The 20,370-nt window shown below is 44.5% G+C and overlaps 1 protein-coding gene across 3 annotated transcripts in view; it reads left to right on the top strand.

Annotated features, from left to right (window-relative positions):
• The first annotated feature begins 285 nt into the window (after positions 1 to 285).
• Positions 286 to 20,370, top strand: part of LOC118372903 (guanine nucleotide exchange factor VAV3-like) — a 257,830-nt gene continuing 237,745 nt past the window's right edge. Inside the window, exon 1 of one of the 3 annotated variants that reach the window (XM_052499407.1) lies at positions 286 to 834. In XM_052499407.1, coding sequence (XP_052355367.1) covers positions 631 to 834 — 204 coding nt within the window. In that variant the 5' untranslated portion in view covers positions 286 to 630. The remainder of the gene's footprint in view (positions 835 to 20,370) is intronic. The other 2 variants (XM_052499406.1, XM_052499404.1) reach the window with 2 other exon arrangements.

Genomic DNA, 20,370 nt, shown 5'->3' with positions numbered 1-20,370 from the left:
GCCTTATTATACTAACAAAAATGATGTTTTGTCAAACCAGGGTTATATAACAGCTGTCAGCCAATCAGCATTCAGGGCTCGAACCAACCAGTTTATAATAAAAGTTAGCTTGCAGAAAAACATTGTGCATAAGGTAAGTACCAAAGCACCTTGGCTTGGGAGGCAAATGCAAAACCCCCTGCCAGTAAATGTCGAACTGTCACTTATGAGGTGACAACGCTAATATCAATGTAATAGCCTAACGCAGTGTACACGGAACATTCTGTATGAGTGGCAAACGGAAGAGGAGAGGCGGGTGGTAGTTTAGCCCTGTAGACAGAGCGAAAGACAGCTAGGGAGGGAGAGCGCATGGACAGTGTTGCCGTTACTGTCAGCAATGTAACAATTCAGTCATCAATGGACAGAGTACACGTAGCCTACAGACAGTAGCCTAGCGTCTTCCAATTTACTTTTATTTCTGTTATGAAACGGAGAGGAGTAGAATTAAATCCTGCTACTATACCGAGTTTCGTTTTCATCGTTTATATGACAAATTGAGAATGGACACAATGTTTTATTAGTGCGTTCTATTGATTATACTCCAATAGGATTCCTATTTGTCGCGTAAGATTTGTTTGATCTCAAACCTAAATGGAGAATTGGAGGCAGTGCGCATTATGGCTGATCAACTGCAAGGTGCTTCCACCCGACCATCGGGTAACATGGGAGTCTGCTCAGGTATTCGACCTGGCTCAGACCCTCCGAGATGGAGTGCTCCTGTGTCAACTTCTCAACAACCTCCGACCCCAGTCCATCAACCTCAAAGAGATCAACCTCCGACCTCAGATGTCACAGGTATGATAAGAAACGTGTTTACATTCACAGTGACAAAGTAAAACGCTTCAAATTGCCTGCTAGGCAACTCTACTATGTCCAGATGTTCCCGCATCTAATGGAGTAAACACAATAGCCAAATTAAATACTTTGCTCTGCACAGATGGAAAACCTGTTGTTGTCCGTTTCAATCACTTAGTTCGCAGTGAACTTGTAAATTGTGTCATATCCTCGACAGTGTTATTTCTTGTCAACAAGGGAACTATTATAATTTTGGTCTCTCAAAGAAAAGCTGTAGGACTGTTATGTGAACCCGCAGATCCGCTCTTGCTTGCTCTCTATAGGTGATGAGAGTCAGCTGGAGGTAGAGGAGATACTGAGAGTCAGCTGGAGGTAGAGGAGATACTGAGAGGCTTTACCAACACAAACTAAACAGACTGGCAGATAGACAGACCAAACACAGACAGACAGATAGACAGACCAAACACAGACAGGCAGATAGACAGACCAAACACAGGCAGGCAGATAGACAGACCGAACACAGGCAGGCAGATAGACAGACCGAACACAGACAGGCAGATAGACAGACCAAACACAGGCAGGCAGATAGACAGACCGAACACAGACTGGCAGATAGACAGACCAAACACAGACTGGCAGATAGACAGACCAAACACAGACAGGCAGATAGACAGACCAAACACAGACTGGCAGATAGACAGACCAAACACAGACAGGCAGACAGACAGTGTCACTGTCAGGTACAGCAGCTCCTCCTGTATGCTGCATTATTAAAAACAGAGACTCATGCCTCCACTACATTTCCAGGTTCTCTCCTGGTTGTCAAAGACCATCTGCTCCTGTCCTATCCCACACCAAGCCTGTCCTGTCACAGCCGGGTCTGGCTCTGGGCTGATTATTATTCGCCTTCACATCACAGCTAAATCTGTGACTTGGCTCAATGACAAACTGACTAGTTGGAAAGGTGGCATCCTACGACGGTGCCACTGTTGAAAGTCACTGAGCTCTTCAGTAAGGCCATTTTACTGCCAGTGTTTGTCTATGGAGATTGCATGGCAGTGTGCTCGATTTTATACAGCTGTCTGCAAAGGGTGTGCCTGAAATAGCTGAATCCACTCATTTGAAGGGGTGTCCACATACTTTTTTTTTTTACATATAGTGTAAGAACTCTCATTGCAAAAAAAAGCTGACAGAGAGTTCACTAATAAAATAATTCTACAACCCCCTTGTCAAAATGATATGCTTCAAAAATAGTTTCGTAATCAAGTTTGTTTTTGAAATGTTCAATATCGACCAATGTACTGAAGTCAAGTTGACCATTACCGGGACAGAACTGGTCTTCTTATTGCCGTTTTTAGTATTGCTTTAAGTGCCTCAAACAAATTGATGAAGGATTGACACAACATGTCAGCCTGGTGATTTGAAAGAGGAAAGGAGGTGGTAGGAAAAGAAGTTGAGCTTTGTATTACGCTCAGGATTATGCAAGGCCAACGGGCTGCAATTAATGATAGAGGCCGGATCATTATTCGTTAGCATCAGCTCTGATTCATGGCATAGTGACACAAAATGTAGCAGGAACTGGGTTGTGTCCTATACTTATCTTGCGAACACTATGTTATTTTTTTACACATGACTTGTTAGATGCATTAGCCATTTTCTGATTCAATAAGGATGATGCGTACGGAAATAAAAATGAAAATAAAACCACATCCTGTACATGAATTCACACACAGTAGTAGTAGTAGTACATCACTGAAGCAAATATGGGTAATATTTACAAATCTGCTCAGCCTACTTTCTGTTAATTGTAGACCAAGAGTATAGGATATTTCTGTTCCTAGGCTACAAACAGACACATCCATTCATACAACATGCTGAGTGTGATTGGGCCGATTCCCTTTAGTTGTCCATTACTGCCCAACAGAAACTGATCATTTTTGGGGTTTAAATTGTTTTAAAAAAATCTGCCCGTCCCTGAAGGCTCGCGTCGTTGAGGTGACATTTACATAATGGAGTGTGGGTGGAGTCCACTGTGAATAATTAATGAGTACACAGTGGCAGCAGCTTATTTTATCAATGGTCCATTTACAACCAATGGGACACTAGGCCCCCACTCACCCAGTGGGACCCTGGGGGCCACGGAGACACCAAGACAATGGCCTTATAGGACTCAGAGCACAAAGCACCTGTCTGTGGCATAGAGCCATATCAGAGTGCCCTCTCTGAGGACACAAGGGACTTGGCCCTTCAAAGCACCTGTCTGTGGCTGAATTAGACACGTAATTAAAGCACAATGTATTAGAGCCTCTAAAGAGTTACTTGGACAGCAGTGGAATTTGTGATGGCAGAAGCAGGGCTGGTAAGAGGGTACAGTGTAGTGTGTGTGTGTGTGTGGTTCTCTGATATGTTGTATGTAGTGTGTGTGTGTGTGATTCTCTGATGTGTAGTATGTCATGTGTAGTGTGTAGTGTGTAGTGTGTGATTCTCTGATGTGTAGTATGTCATGTGTAGTGTGTAGTGTGTAATGTGTAGTGTGTGATTCTCTGATGTGTAGTATGTAATGTGTAGTGTGTGTGTAGTGTGTGTGTGTGTGTGTGTGTGTGTGTGTGTGTGTGTGTGTGTGTGTGTGTGTGTGTGTGTGTGTGTGTGTGTGTGTGTGTGTGTGTGTGTGTGATTCTCTGATGTGTAGTATGTCATGTGTAGTGTGTGATTCTCTGATGTGTAGTATGTCATGTGTAGTATGTGATTCTCTGATGTGTAGTATGTAATGTGTAGTGTGTGTGTGTGTGTGTGTGTGTGTATGTGTGTGTGTGTGTGTGTGTGTGTGTGTGTGTGTGTGTGTGTGTGTGTGTGTGATTCTCTGATGTGTAGTATGTAATATGTAGTGTGTGGTTCTCTGATGTGTAGTATGTAATGTGTAGTGTGTGTGTGTGTGTGTGATTCTATGATGTGTAGGATTTAGTATGTAATGTGTAGTGTGTGGTTCTCTGATGTGTAGTATGTAGTATGTAGTATGTGGTTCTCTGATGTGTAGTATGTCATGTGTAGTGTGTGATTCTCTGATGTGTAGTATGTAATGTGTAGTGTGTGATTCTCTGATGTGTAGTATGTAATGTGTAGTGTGTAGTATGTAATGTGTAGTGTGTGATTCTCTGATGTGTAGTATGTAATGTGTAGTGTGTAGTATGTAATGTGTAGTGTGTGATTCTCTGATGTGTAGTATGTAATGTGTAGTGTGTGATTCTCTGATGTGTAGTATGTAATGTGTAGTGTGTGTGTAGTGTGTGATTCTCTGATGTGTAGTATGTAATGTGTAGTGTGTGATTCTCTGATGTGTAGTATGTAATGTGTAGTGTGTGATTCTCTGATGTGTAGTATGTAATGTGTAGTGTGTAGTATGTAATGTGTAGTGTGTGATTCTCTGATGTGAAGGATGTAGTATGTAATGTGTAGTGTGTGGTTCTCTGATGTGTAGTATGTAATGTGTAGTATGTAATGTGTCATGTGTAGTGTGTGATTCTCTGATGTGTAGTATGTAATGTGTAGTGTGTAGTATGTAATGTGTAGTGTGTGATTCTCTGATGTGAAGGATGTAGTATGTAATGTGTAATGTGTAGTATGTAATGTGTAGTGTGTAGTGTGTAGTGTGTGATTCTCTGATGTGTAGTGTGTCATGTGTAGTGTGTGATTCTCTGATGTGTAGTATGTAGTGTGTAGTGTGTAATGTGTAGTGTGTGTGTGTGTGTGTGATTCTCTGATGTGAAGTATGTAATGTTTAGTGTGTGATTCTCTGATGTGTAGTATGTAATGTGTAGTGTGTGTGATTCTCTGATGTGTAGTATGTAATGTTTAGTGTGTGATTCTCTGATGTGTAGTATGTAATGTGTAGTATGTAATGTGTAGTATGTAATGTGTAGTGTGTAGTATGTCATGTGTAATGTGTAGTGTGTGATTCTCTGATGTGTAGTATGTAATGTGTAGTGTGTGATTCTCTGATGTGTAGTATGTAATGTGTAGTATGTAATGTGTAGTGTGTGATTCTCTGATGTGTAGTATGTAATGTGTAGTGTGTAGTATGTAATGTGTAGTGTGTGATTCTCTGATGTGTCTCTGAGTATGTAATGTGTAGTGTGTAGTGTGTGTGTGTGATTCTCTGATGTGTAGTATGTAATGTTTAGTGTGTAGTGTGTGTGTGTGATTCTCTGATGTGTAGTATGTAATGTGTAGTGTGTGGTTCTCTGATGTGTAGTATGTAATGTATGTAATGTGTAGTATGTGATTCTCTGATGTGTAGTATGTCATGTGTAGTGTGTGTGTGTGTGTGTGTGTGTGTGATTCTCTGATGTGTAATGTGTAATGTGTAATGTGTAGTGTGTACCTTTTTGGCTTCTCTGTTCAGTCAATACCCTTGTTGTTGTTTGTCAGGGTAAGAAAATGCTTCTCTTGCAGAAAAAAATACAACAACAAAAACTCAACTAAAACACACTTTGTTGTGACAGGATTTTGCTTCAAAATTTGAACCTGGTGTCTTTTTAGACGGCAGCAACATGAACAAGATATATTAAATGGAAATGAGGGGTATTGGGCCTTCGGACCTTCTCCATAACTGATGATGAGGGGTATTGGGCCTTCGGACCTTCTCCATAACTGATGAGGGGTATTGGGCCTTCGGACCTTCTCCATAACTGATGAGGGGTATTGGGCCTTCGGACCTTCTCCATAACTGATGAGGGGTATTGGGCCAAAAGGACCTTCTCCATAACTGATGAGGGGTATTGGGCCTTCGGACCTTCTCCATAACTGATGAGGGGTATTGGGCCTTCGGACCTTCTCCATAACTGATGAGGGGTATTGGGCCTTCGGACCTTCTCCATAACTGATGAGGGTATTGGGCCTTCGGACCTTCTCCATAACTGATGAGGGGTATTGGGCCTTGGACCTTCTCCATAACTGATGAGGGGTATTGGGCCTTCGGACCTTCTCCATAACTGATGAGGGGTATTGGGCCTTCGGACCTTCTCCATAACTGATGAGGGGTATTGGGCCTTCGGACCTTCTCCATAACTGATGAGGGGTATTGGGCCTTCGGACCTTCTCCATAACTGATGGAGGTATTGGGCCTTCGGACCTTCTCCATAACTGATGAGGGGTATTGGGCCTTCGGACCTTCTCCATAACTGATGAGGGGTATTGGGCCTTCGGACCTTCTCCATAACTGATGAGGGGTATTGGGCCTTCGGACCTTCTCCATAACTGATGAGGGGTATTGGGCCTTCGGACCTTCTCCATAACTGATGAGGGTATTGGGCCTTCGGACCTTCTCCATAACTGATGAGGGTATTGGGCCTCATATATCGGACCTTCTCCATAACTGATGAGGGTATTGGGCCTTCGGACCTTCTCCATAACTGATGAGGGTATTGGGCCTATCCGGACCTTCTCCATAACTGATGAGGGGTATTGGGCCTTCGGACCTTCTCCATAACTGATGAGGGTATTGGGCCTTCGGACCTTCTCCATAACTGATGAGGGGTATTGGGCCTTCGGACCTTCTCCATAACTGATGAGGGGTATTGGGCCTTCGGACCTTCTCCATAACACGTTCTAAGGAAAGAAGAGGTATGAATCTGACATCCATGGAATAGCTCAGCTTTGGATGTAGGTGTTATTTTGTCATGGTAACTGTGTCTGCTTGGGAAAATGGAAGGAAACTGTGACAGGTACAACAGAAGTGAGTCTAAAGTGTTTTTTTAAAATCCAAAATGTGTGTGTGTGTGTGTCTGTGTGTGTGTGTCTCTGTCTGTGTGTCTCTGTCTGTGTGTGTGTCTCTGTGTGTGTGTGTGTCTCTGTCTGTGTGTGTGTGTCTGTCTCTGTCTGTGTCTGTGTGTGTGTGTGTGTGTGTGTGTGTGTGTGTGTGTGTGTGTGTGTGTGTGTGTGTGTGTGTGTGTGTGTGTGTGTGTGTGTGTGAATATTACAACAGGATAGTGTGCAAGTGTGTCAACTTAGAGGAAGTGTAGATGGCTGCTTGGGACTTTTAGGTTCTACCAAAGTGTTTTGAAAGTGGTGGTTATTCCGGCCCAGCTGTGGGCCACATACTTCTTCTGGCCCAAAAGCTGACTGTATTAAACCAGCTAACCCGAATTACACTGAACAAAAATATGAATGCAACATGCAAAGTTTTGGTCCCATGTTTCATGAGCTGAAATAAGAGTTCCCAGAAATGTTCCATACGCACAAAAACTGTATTTCTCTCAAATGTTGTGCACAAATTTGATTACATCCCTGTTAGTGAGCATTTACCCTTTGCCAAGAAAATCTATCCACCTGACAGGTGTGGCATATCAAGAAGCTGATTAAACAGCATGATCATTACACAGGTGCACCTTGTGCTGGGGACAATAAAAGGCCAAACTAAAATGTGCAGTTTTGTTACACAAGTCAATGCCACAGATGTCTCAAGTTTTGAGGGAGTATATTTGAGGGAGTATATATATCCACACTATATCCACAGTAAAACCAGTCCTATATCAACATAACCTGAAAGGCCGCTCAGCAAGGAAGAAGCCACTGCTCCAAAACCGCCATAAAAAAGTCAGACTACGGTTTGCATCTGCACATGGGGACAAAGATCATACTTTTTGGAGAAATGTCCTCTGGTCTGATGAAACAAAAATATAACTTTTTGGCCATAATGTCCATCGTTATGTTTGGAGGAAAAAGTCTCAACGTCTACAGTGAAGAGGCAACTCCGGGATGCTGGCCTTCTAGGCAGAGTTCCTCTGTCCAGTGGCTGTGTTCTTTTGTCCATCTTAATATTTTCTTATAATTGTCCAGTCTGAGATATGGCTGTGTTCTTTTGTCCATCTTAATATTTTCTTATAATTGGCCAGTCTGAGAAATGGCTTTTTCTTTGCTACTCTGCCTAGAAGGTCAGCCTCCCGGAGTCGCCTCTTCACTGTTGACGTTGAGACTGGACAGAGGAACTCTGCCTAGAAGGTCAGCCTCCCGGAGTCGCCTCTTCACTGTTGACGTTGAGACTGGACAGAGGAACTCTGCCTAGAAGGTCAGCCTCCCGGAGTCGCCTCTTCACTGTTGACGTTGACACTGGACAGAGGAACTCTGCCTAGAAGGTCAGCCTCCCGGAGTCGCCTCTTCACTGTTGACGTTGAGACTGGACAGAGGAACTCTGCCTAGAAGAGCAGCCTCCCGGAGTCGCCTCTTCACTGTTGACGTTGAGACTGGTCTTTTGCTGGTACTATTTCATGAAGCTGCCAGTTGAGGACTTGTGAGGTGTCTGTTTCTCAAACTAGACAATTGTCCGCTTGCTCAGTTGTGCACCGGGGCCTCTCATTCCTCTTTCTATTCTGGTTATAGCCAGTTTGCACTGTTCTGTGAAGGGAGTAGCCTGTAATTGAACCCACAAATGCTGATGCTCCAGAAACTCAACTCGTCTAACGAACACAGGAGTGATGGTTGCTGATAATGGGCCTCTGTACGCCTATGTAGATATTCCATTTAAAATCAGACGTTTCCATCTACAATAGTCATTTATAACATTAAGAATGTCTACACTGTATTTCTGATCAATTTGATGTCATTTGAATGGACCAAAAAAATTGCTTTTCTTTCAAAAACAAGTGACCTCTTACTTTTGAACGGTAGTGTTGAGTTTTGTTTGGTGTATATTCAGCTGCTCTTAAACAGAAGAGCAGTTGAGGATGAAGTCAATCGAAAAATCTGGTTCATTACAAGTTGTAACATGGAACATGAAAAATAATAAGTGCTATAATAAGTACCATCGACTTGAATTGGATTTGTGCCACAGAGGCTAAAACGTTTAAAGCATTTGAAAACATTAGTCAGGTAAACAAAAACATGGACTGCTGTCATATCTCGTCCATAGAGACAGCGTACATGGTAAAGACATGTTGGTAAACTGTCCCCTTCCCCTTCCTGTTTCCCCTTCTACCTTCCTGTTTCCCCATTTACCTTCCTGTGAACCCTTCTACCTTCCTGTTTCCCCTTTTACCTTCCTGTTTTCCCTTCCCCTTCCTGTTTTCCCTTCCGCTTCCTGTTTTCCCTTCCCCTTCCTGTTTTCCCTTCACATGGGAAGCTCACTGGTTTACAGGCTACTCCCTTCACAGAACAGTGCAAACTGGCTATTCATTGATTTCGGTATTTCATTTCAGACTTTTGCAACTGTTTTATTGTATGAATTATTTCTATGCCCAGTATAGGTAGGAGCAGCGAGACAACATTTTAACAAAGCACACCATCAGTTCAATGAATAACAATTCATTAATAATAACAGTTATAATAACAATTCTACCTGGTGTTGATAGGGTTTGTATATAATTCCCAAGCTGCTGGAAGGAGAGATAGGGAAGATGTCTATCCTTGGTGTCAGATAAACACATCCTCCCCATCTCTCCCTCCCCATCTCTCCCTCCCCATCTCATCCTCCCCATCTCTCCCTCTTCCACCCCATCTCTTCCACCCCATCTCTTCCTCCCCATCTCTCCCTCCCCATCTCATCCTCCCCATCTCATCCTCCCCATCTCTCCCTCCCCATCTCTCCCTCCCCATCTCTCCCTCTTCCATCTCTCCCCATCTCTCCTCCCCATCCTCCCTCCCCATCTCTCCCTCCCCATCTCATCCTCCCCATCTCATCCTCCCCATCTCATCCTCCCCATCTCATCCTCCCCATCTCTCCCTCCCCATCTCTCCCTCCCCATCTCTCCCTCCCCATCTCATCCTCCCCATCTCATCCTCCCCATCTCTCCCTCCCCATCTCTCCCTCCCCATCTCATCCTCCCCATCTCATCCTCCCCATCTCACCCTCCCCATCTCATCCTCCCCATCTCTCCCTCCCCATCTCTCCCTCCCCATCTCATCCTCCCCATCTCTCCCTCCCCATCTCATCCTCCCCATCTCACCCTCCCCATCTCATCCTCCCCATCTCATCCTCCCCATCTCATCCTCCCCATCTCACCCTCCCCATCTCACCCTCCCCATCTCATCCTCCCCATCTCATCCTCCCCATCTCATCCTCCCCATCTCTCCCTCCCCATCTCCCCCCCATCTCATCCTCCCCATCTCCCCTCCCCATCTCATCCTCCCCATCTCTCCCATCTCCCCATCTCATCCTCCCCATCTCATCCTCCCCATCTCTCCTCCCCATCTCTCCCTCCCCATCTCTCCCTCCCCATCTCTCCCTCCCCATCTCATCCTCCCCATCTCTCCCTCCCCATCTCATCCTCCCCATCTCACCCTCCCCATCTCTCCCTCCCCATCTCTCCCTCCCCATCTCATCCTCCCCATCTCACCCTCCCCATCTCATCCTCCCCATCTCTCCCTCCCCATCTCTCCCTCCCCATCTCTCCCTCCCCATCTCATCCTCCCCATCTCACCCTCCCCATCTCTCCCTCCCCATCTCTCCCTCCCCATCTCTCCCTCCCCATCTCATCCTCCCCATCTCACCCTCCCCATCTCTCCCTCCCCATCTCTCCCTCCCCATCTCATCCTCCCCATCTCACCCTCCCCATCTCTCCCTCCCCATCTCTCCCTCCCCATCTCATCCTCCCCATCTCACCCTCCCCATCTCTCCCTCCCCATCTCACCCTCCCCATCTCTCCCTCCCCATCTCTCCCTCCCCATCTCTCCCTCCCCATCTCTCCCTCCCCATCTCTCCCATCACTAACATTGAGTGGCTGCTGCCAACATACTGACTCATCTCTAGCCACTTTAATAATAAAAAATTGGATGTAATAAATGTATCACTGGCCACTTTAAACAATGCCACTTTATATAATGTTTACATACCCTACATTACTCATATCATATGTATATACAGTATTCTATACCATCTACTGCATCTTGCCTATGCCGTTCGGCCATCGCTCATCCATATATTTATACGTACATATTCTTATTAATTCCTATACACTTGTGTGTATAAGGCAGTTGTTGTGAAATTGTTAGATTATTTGTTAGATTTTACTGCATGGTCGGAACTAGAAGCACAAGCATTTCGCTACACTCGCATTAACATCTGCTAACCATGTGTATGTGACCAATAAAATTTGATTTGATTTTGACCAACTGGCACATACCATCCTCACTCCATACAATTCTCCAACCTCAAATACACCCCTTTCCCAAAGTCCATCATGGCACAGGTGACGCAACGCTTGTGGCTCACCTCTTTCTCCCTCCTTCCAGACGCAACCACGTCAATCACAACCGACTCCACATTCCTCAGACGCCATTTTAGATGGTATCGGATTCTTCCGGAAAAAAACAAGAACACAAATTGTTGCAATGCCGCATTGCAGGAAGCTATTTGTGTCGTGATGGGACATTTTGTAATATTATGAGAAATCTTTTGCCAATCAAAAACTCCCTCATTTGAAAGGGTGTGTCCATCTCTCCCTCCACCAGCTGGTTCTGAAACATACGAGGGATTTAATGGAGAAAGAGAGTGTCTGAGGAATACCTATGTTTTGTTGTGGTGGTGTCTGCTGGGCCCAAGATCTTACATAGTCTTGAGGAATCGGGTGAACTAGAGGTGGACAAAAGCACATTTGTTTAAAATGTGGGTGGACTGTAAAAAAAAACAAATGAATGGGAGCTAGGACAGGAAAGAAGGAACAGAATATAGGAAAATAATTTAGGAAATAACTAAAGGAAAGGAAGCAAGGGCAGGAGGAAAGAGACCTAGGAAAGTAAGTAAGTAAGATTAGAAGGCGTGTCTGAACATGTCTATGTTATGGATAATCATAAATGAATTGTGAACAATCAAAAGTACTGTCGCCTCATATGAAACCAGTCGTGTAAAGTACTTAAGTAAAGTTTTGGAGGGTATCTGTACTTTTAGTTATATTTTTGACGACGTTTACTTCACTACATTCAGGGGTTAAAGCAACAACAACAATCCCATGACAGAAATAGAAGTCAATCTCAGACCGGCTGTCTGGGGCAAAGTTAACCTTCCCTTTAAGAAAGACAAGACCATCGTGCTTTTAGGGAAAGAGGATATTTTGGTATTAAACTGAGAGTTTGACCAATTCCAGTGCTCTTGCATCATTTTTTTGTAGAATGATATTTTACATAATTTCCCATCAATTCCCATTATTAAAGTGGCTGGAGTTGAGTCAGTGTCAGTGTGTTGGCAGCAGCCATTCACTGTTAGTGATGGCTGTTTAACAGTCTGATGGCCTTGAGATAGAAGCAGTTTTTCAGCTTCTATCTCAGTTGCCGTACCAGGCGGTGATACAGCCCGCCAGGATGCTCTCGATTCCTTGCGGTCGGACGCCGAGTAGTTGCCTAACCAGGCAGTGATGCAACCGGTCAGGATGCTCTCGATGGTGCAGCTGTGTAACCTTTTAAAGGAGCTGCAGCTCTAACCTTTAGCTCAGTGTGAATGTTGCCTGTAATCCATGGCTTCTGGTTGGGGTATGTACGTACGGTCACTCTGGGGACGACGTCATCGATGCACTTATTGATGAAGCCAATGACTGATGAGGTGTACTCCTCAATGCCATTGGAGGAATCCTAATTTGCAAATAAATTCATTAAAAATCCTACAATGTGATTTTCAGGATTTTTTTCTCTCTCATTTTGTCTGTTATAGTTGAAGTTTACCTATGATGAAAATTACAGGCCTCTCTCATCTTTTTAAGTGGGATAACTTGCACAGTTGGTGGCTGACTAAATACTTTTTTTGCCCCACTGTAACTGGGGACCCCCCTCTTGTTTTTAAAATTTTTAAAACAAAGACCAAAACTGCTTTCAAAATACAGTCTGTTGCATCCTAAGATGCTTGGTTCTTTTACTGAAGACTCCGAAGCGTACTTATAAGTAAAGAACAGATTGATTCAATGTTCTCCTTAACACATTAGAGTCCCGCTAATCTCTACAGTGTCTTCAGCCCAACTCCCACAATACACCATTGAACTTTGACCTCCTATTGCATCTCCTAATCCAATCACTTCAATGCAAGAACGGAAACCCCATTCTCATTTGTTAATTCAAATAACTCAACCCCCTGCATACAAATCCCATTGGCTATTTGTCATTTTACATCTAAACTAATTAACACATAGTACATGTTTCAGTACATCACACATGACATTTGACAAAACTGCTTTCAACAGTGTTTTTCCCCCTCGATTGCATTAAGAATTGTTGAGCATTGACTGCTTGCCACAATACATTTCCGTCCTTTGGCGGCGGCAGGGTAGCCTAGTGGTTAGAGTGTAGAGGCGGCAGGGTAGCCTAGTGGTTAGAGTGTAGAGGCGGCAGGGTAGCCTAGTGGTTAGAGTGTAGAGGCGGCAGGGTAGCCTAGTGGTTAGAGTGTAGAGGCGGCAGGTAGCCTAGTGGTTAGAGTGTAGAGGCGGCAGGGTAGCCTAGTGGTTAGAGTGTAGAGGCGGCAGGGTAGCCTAGTGGTTAGAGTGTAGAGGCGGCAGGGTAGCCTAGTGGTTAGAGTGTAGAGGGCGGCAGGGTCGCCTAGTGGTTAGAGTGTAGAGGCGGCAGGGTAGCCTAGTGGTTAGAGTGTAGAGGCGGCAGGGTAGCCTAGTGGTTAGAGTGTAGAGGCGGCAGGGTAGCCTAGTGGTTAGAGTGTAGAGGCGGCAGGGTAGCCTAGTGGTTAGAGTGTAGAGGCGGCAGGGTAGCCTAGTGGTTAGAGTGTAGAGGTGGCAGGTAGCCTAGTGGTTAGAGTGTAGAGGCGGCAGGGTAGCCTAGTGGTTAGAGTGTAGAGGCGGTAGGGAGCCTAGTGGTTAGAGTGTAGAGGTGGCAGGTAGCCTAGTGGTTAGAGTGTAGAGGCGGCAGGGTAGCCTAGTGGTTAGAGTGTAGAGGCGGCAGGGTAGCCTAGTGGTTAGAGTGTAGAGGCGGCAGGGTAGCCTAGTGGTTAGAGTGTAGAGGCGGCAGGGTAGACTAGTGGTTAGAGTGTAGAGGCGGCAGGGTAGCCTAGTGGTTAGAGTGTAGAGGCGGCAGGGTAGCCTAGTGGTTAGAGTGTAGAGGCGGCAGGGTAGCCTAGTGGTTAGAGTGTAGAGGCGGCAGGGTAGCCTACTCATACAGGTTTTCTCTGCAGGGTCGTCATGATATGACAAGTACTTTTACTACCCGATTTCATGTCGACATTGGCCCAAGTCTTGCCCTGGTCATGACATTACAGAAACACAGCACGCGCGCACACACACACACACACACACGCGCGCGCACGCACGCACGCACGCACGCACGCACGCACGCACGCACGCACGCACGCACACACACACACACACACACACACACACACACACACACACACACACACACACACACACACACACACACACACACACACACACACACACACACACACACACACACACACACACACACACACACACACACACACACACACACACACACACACACACACACACACACACACACACACACACACGCTTTTAGAAGTGCAGAGGAATCTTCAACAGACTGGATTAGGACAGCCTTTCTCAGTGTGTGTCATAAATAGAGATTAAATATAGAATATGTCCCTCTGCAGTGAGTCAACGGAAATAAACGGCAATGCTATATGAGGAATAAAATATATAATCTAATATAATAATCTGTATCATTTTCCCAAAAAGAAGTGAGTCCGATCTGTCTCTAATCAATGTTTATTGCATTTTTTTTAAACGTACCCCGACTGGTTCATTAATCAGTATTGTACTGAGTGCTTTGTAAGAGCTTTTTGTCAATACTGACATAGTTGGATAGAAAACAGTGGCCGTTGATGATAGCATTTGACTCTATTGTAGTCCATGTCTGATACGAATCAAATCACGTTTATATATATATAAGGCCGTTTATATCAGCTGATGTCACAAAGTGCTGTACAGAAACCCAGCCTAAAACCCCAAACAGCAAGCAGTGCAGATTTAGAAGCACGGTGGCTAGGAAAAACTTGTAGAAACCTAGAAAGGAACCCGTCTCTGAGGGGTGACCAGTCTTCTTCTGGCTGTGCCGGGGTGGAGATTTTAAGACTACATGGTCATTAAGGCCATGATGTTCTTCAAGATTTTCCACAACTAAGACGAATCCAATGTGAACAACACAGAATGAAACACATGAATGTCAATATTCCTATGTGTTATATATTAATATAGATCTTCACTGCTTTGTCCCTGTAATTTAGATATTTCGTTGTGCTGTAGATCGGGAGATAGAAGACCTGTCATGGTCTTAGATATCAGATATGTGTCAATGAAATGTCTCCGAGTAGGAGTACTGATCTAGGATCAGGCCGTTCCTGTCAATGTACTCTATAAACAAATGTACTTCCAGTTTTTCTCAATCGCTAAAACACAATTTCTGAAACCTTGCTCCATTTCCTGCAAACATTAAACACAAAACCTTCAAGCACTATTTACATAACCTCTGACTCCTCTGGCAACATTAAACACAAAACCTCATCTTCAAGCACTATTTACATAACCTCTGACTCCTCTGGCAACATTAAACACAAAACCTCATCTTCAAGCACTATTTACATAACCTCTGACTCCTCTGGCAACATTAAACACAAAACCTCCTCTTCAAGCACTATTTACATAACCTCATCTTCAGGCACTATTTACATAACCTCCTCTTCAAGCACTATTTACATAACCTCTGCCTCCTCTGGCAACATTAAACACAAAACCTCATCTTCAGGCACTATTTACATAACCTCTGACTCCTCTGGCAACATTAAACACAAAACCTCATCTTCAAGCACTATTTACATAACCTCTGACTCCTCTGGCAAAATGAAACACAAAACCTCATCTTCAAGCACTATTTACATAACCTCTGACTCCTCTGGCAAAATGAAACACAAACCTCATCTTCAAGCACTATTTACATAACCTCTGACTCCTCTGGCAAAATGAAACACAAAACCTCATCTTCAAGCACTATTTACATCACCTCATCTTCAAGCACTATTTACATCACCTCTGACTCCTCTGGCAAAATGAAACACAAAACCTCATCTTCAAGCACTATTTACATAACCTCTGACTCCTCTGGCAACATTAAACACAAAACCTCATCTTCAAGCACTATTTACATAACCTCTGACTCCTCTGGCAAAATGAAACACAAAACCTCATCTTCAAGCACTATTTACATAACCTCTGACTCCTCTGGCAAAATGAAACACAAAACCTCATCTTCAAGCACTATTTACATAACCTCTGACTCCTCTGGCCAAATGAAACACAAAACCTCATCTTCAAGCACTATTTACATAACCTCTGACTCCTCTGGCAACATTAAACACAAAACCTAATCTTCAAGCACTATTTACATAACCTCTGACTCCTCTGGCAACATTAAACACAAAACCTCATCTTCAAGCACTATTTACATAACCTCTGACTCCTCTGGCAACATTAAACACAAAACCTCATCTTCAAGCACTATTTACATAACCTCTGACTCCTCTGGCAACATTAAACACAAAACCTCATCTTCAAGCACTATTTACATAACCTCTGACTCTTCTCGCAAAATGAAACATTCGCCTCAAAACAGGTTTACCTGTGTTCAAAATCAAACACTGCACTCAAATCATAAACAAAGTGATCAAAATGATATACACTCTCAAGCAGTCAGTAAACAATACACCGAAAAATAGAAAACACATTGTTCAAAACATACAATTCTCAGGGAGAAGTACATTTTTAATCTAAAAAAATAGTCATATTTTTCCGTCATTGATGAACGAGAACATGTTCTATCATAGTAGCTCAAAATTGATCAGAAATTACTACTCTGCTTTGCTCTTTGCAATTTAGTTTTTTGTTCTTCCTCCTCCTTGTACCCCTATTTTTACAGTACTGCACCCTGCATCTCACAAACCGGTCCTTTGTCTCTGTGATCCTGTAATTGTTGTTCTTTGTTGATATGAACCTGCAACCAGTCAAAATCTATTGAGCAGTCAGTACTGTTAATAAATGGAAAGCACAATGTTCAGGGCCATACAATTTGTCCATTGTACAGTATACAGCCTACAATGCACTGTACTACAGTATACAATACTAAAAGGGATAAAAATCAAAGGAGTAAACATGTGCTCAATGTGCTTCTTCTTGTCTTTGGGCTGGGTCAGGCCACTTCGTCAACATCACAAGCAATATTGTCCCTCCTGAGGCAACGGGGGAAGAAGCCTCTTGTGTGCCGTATCCAGCCCTGACATGATTCCTCACCTATATCACCACAGGCTAAATCCATGGCTTGCAGCAGATTTACTCTGGTGTAGGGTTGTCTATCATACACGTTCCATCTCCAAGAGGAGAACAACTCCTCAAACGGATTCAGGAAAGGCGAGTATGGAGGGAGGTACAAGTTCATAAACTGCCCATTGATGTTAAACCATATCCTTACCTGAGCAGCTCGGTGGAAACTGACATTGTCCCACACTATCACATAGGTGGGAATGGGATTCTCATTTAGCTCTTGACCCTGCTGCTCAAGTAAAATATCTCTTAGATTGGCAATAAATCTTAGAAGGTGCTGGGTGTTATATGGGCCGGGTGTAACATGGTGATGTAGTACACCATGGTTGCTGATAGCAGCACAGATTGTGACATTGCCACCTCGTTGACCGGGGACTTCAATAATGACCCGCTGTCCAATCACAGCCTCTCCTTCTCCTCTTTGTTAGATTGAAGCCTGCTTCATCGACAGAGATGAACTCATGGGGTCTGTCCAATCACAGCCTCTCCTTCTCCTCTTTGATAGATTGAAGCCTGCTTCACCGACAGAGATGAACTCTTGGGGTCTGTCCAATCACAGCCTCTCCTTCTACTCTTTGTTAGATTGAAGCCTGCTTCACCGACAGAGATGAACTCATGGGGTCTGTCCAATCACAGCCTCTCCTTCTACTCTTTGTTAGATTGAAGCCTGCTTCATCGACAGAGATGAACTCATGGGGTCTGTCCAATCACAGCCTCTCCTTCTCCTCTTTGATAGATTGAAGCCTGCTTCACCGACAGAGATGAACTCTTGGGGTCTGTCCAATCACAGCCTCTCCTTCTACTCTTTGTTAGATTGAAGCCTGCTTCACTGACAGAGATGAACTCATGGGGTCTGTCCAAGGATTCCAAGTCAAATATTGTCTGTGTAGAAATACAATATACTGTATGTAGGATTTTGTAAGTCGTACAGAGACAGTGCTATACTGTAGAGTACAATTAGGCTTCTGATTCACATACATTGTACGTACTGAAGAGTAATGTCAATCTCATAGTATGTGTTAGTACTGTAGACAATCTGGATTACAGTAAATGTTTCTGAATGTACACTTACTTGCACATACTGAGCTCGCAGTTCTTTCACCCTTGGTGAGTTGCGCTCTAAAGGTCTGTATACGTGTTTCATTCGCATCCTGTTACGATGGAGGACACGGTCTATTGTGGAAATGCTCAAACTGTTGATTCCCTGGAAGTGTGTGTTGTCTTGTATCACTCGTTCCTGGATTTTCTCTGAGTCGTATTGCATTATCTTGAAGGACCAGGCCAACTATAACGGCCTCTTGCTCCAGAGTGAATATAGCTGTCCTTCCACCTGCATGTGGCAGCCTTGCAATTCTACAAAAAGTAGTTGTGCAGCTACAAAACATATTCATGCAGTACAATACATACAGTGATTAACTTTACAAATGTCTATTGAAACAGCTGCATATAGTGTAGTACAGTAAATAGTATACAGTAGTATACTGTACCTGTTCTCTTCTCTGAATGTCCTTACTATGGTGGACACAGAAAATCAGCTCAAATTGGGTTGCACTCTAAGTCCTGCTTCCCTCTCACAGAGAGAGAGAGAGAGAGAGAGAGAGAGAGAGAGAGAGAGAGAGAGAGAGAGAGAGAGAGAGAGAGAGAGAGAGAGAGAGAGAGAGAGAGAGAGAGAGAGAGAGAGAGAGAGAGAGAGAGAGAGAGAGAGAGAGAGAGAGAGAGAGAGAGGAGAGAGAGAGAGAGAGAGAGAGAGAGAGAGAGAGAGAGAGAGAGAGAGAGAGAGAGAGAGAGAGAGAGAGAGAGAGAGAGAGAGAGAGAGAGAGAGAGAGAGAGAGAGAGAGAGAGAGAGAGAGAGAGAGAGAGAGAGAGAGAGAGAGAGAGAGAGAGAGAGAGAGAGAGAGAGAGAGAGAGAGAGAGAGAGAGAGAGAGAGAGAGAGAGAGAGAGAGAGAGAGAGAGAGAGAGAGAGAGAGAGAGAGAGAGAGAGAGAGAGAGAGAGAGAGAGAGAGAGAGAGAGAGAGAGAGAGAGAGAGAGAGAGAGAGAGAGAGAGAGAGAGAGAGAGAGAGAGAGAGAGAGAGAGAGAGAGAGAGAGAGAGAGAGAGAGAGAGAGAGAGAGAGAGAGAGAGAATGAGAGAGAGAGAGAGAGAGAGAGAGAGAGAGAGAGAGAGAGAGAGAGAGAGAGAGCTTTCACCGTACATTCACCAATGGGTAAAAAAACAACAAAAACAAATTGAAAACCTTGAGCCAAATTAAATGGCCGTTATTTTCTATTCAGCTGAAAGTAGACAGAGGAGTAATAGGAACAGTCAGTCAGGGATGATAATACTAAAAGCAAAGAGCACTTTAGAGATGCCTTGCAGTGTGTAGCCTAGAGTTCCAATGGTGTTCATATGAACAATATTTCATATCAGGTTTCTCCAGCAAGTGAGGATGAGTCTGTATAATGCATCTGGTGCTGTGTAACAGTAGGTGGAGGTGATACATAGACATGACTGCTGTACAAACCCATCTCTTTTTTTATAAATACTGTATGTCTGTCGTCATTGTCTTTGGTTGCAGTGTAGAGGGACAGCTAGAAATATATACCTGTGTGGTGCAGAAGAGTGGTGATAATTACGTACAGACACACACAAACACAGGGTCAGAAACCAGTTCACCTCTGCAGCTGGAACCAGATTTATGATATTTGGATGAGTGGAAAGGGGAGGAGGAGGAAAGGGAGGAGGCGGAGGATGAGTGGGAGGGGGAGGAGGAGGAAAGGGAGGAGGCGGAGGATGAGTGGGATGGGGAGGAAAGGGAGGAGGCGGAGGATGAGTGGGAGGGGGAGGAAAGGGACGAGGGGGTGGACAGCCAGTATTCACGCTCCAGTGAGGGGACACTGGTCACACGTCTTGCCTCTTTCTGAGAGCAGATACGCTGGAGAGACAGAGTGGAGGGTGGAGGGAGAGACAGAGCAGAGGGTGGAGGGAGATACAGAGCAGAGGGTGCAGGGAGAGAGACAGAGCAGAGGGAGAGACAGAGCAGAGTGAGAGACAGAGCAGAGGGTGAAGGGAGAGACAGAGCAGAGGGAGAGACAGAGCAGAGCGTGCAGGGAGAGAGACAGAGCAGAGGGAGAGACAGAGCAGAGGGTGGAGGTAGAGACAGAGCAGAGGGAGAGACAGAGCAGAGCGTGCAGGGAGAGAGACAGAGCAGAGGGAGATACAGAGCAGAGCGTGCATGGAGAGAGACAGAGCAGAGGGAGAGACAGAGTGGAGGGTGGAGGGAGAGAGACA

Source organism: Oncorhynchus keta, chromosome 4 (assembly GCF_023373465.1).
Source record: "Oncorhynchus keta strain PuntledgeMale-10-30-2019 chromosome 4, Oket_V2, whole genome shotgun sequence".
Lineage (NCBI taxonomy): Eukaryota > Metazoa > Chordata > Actinopteri > Salmoniformes > Salmonidae > Oncorhynchus > Oncorhynchus keta.
This window is presented reverse-complemented; position numbering and strand designations above follow the sequence as displayed.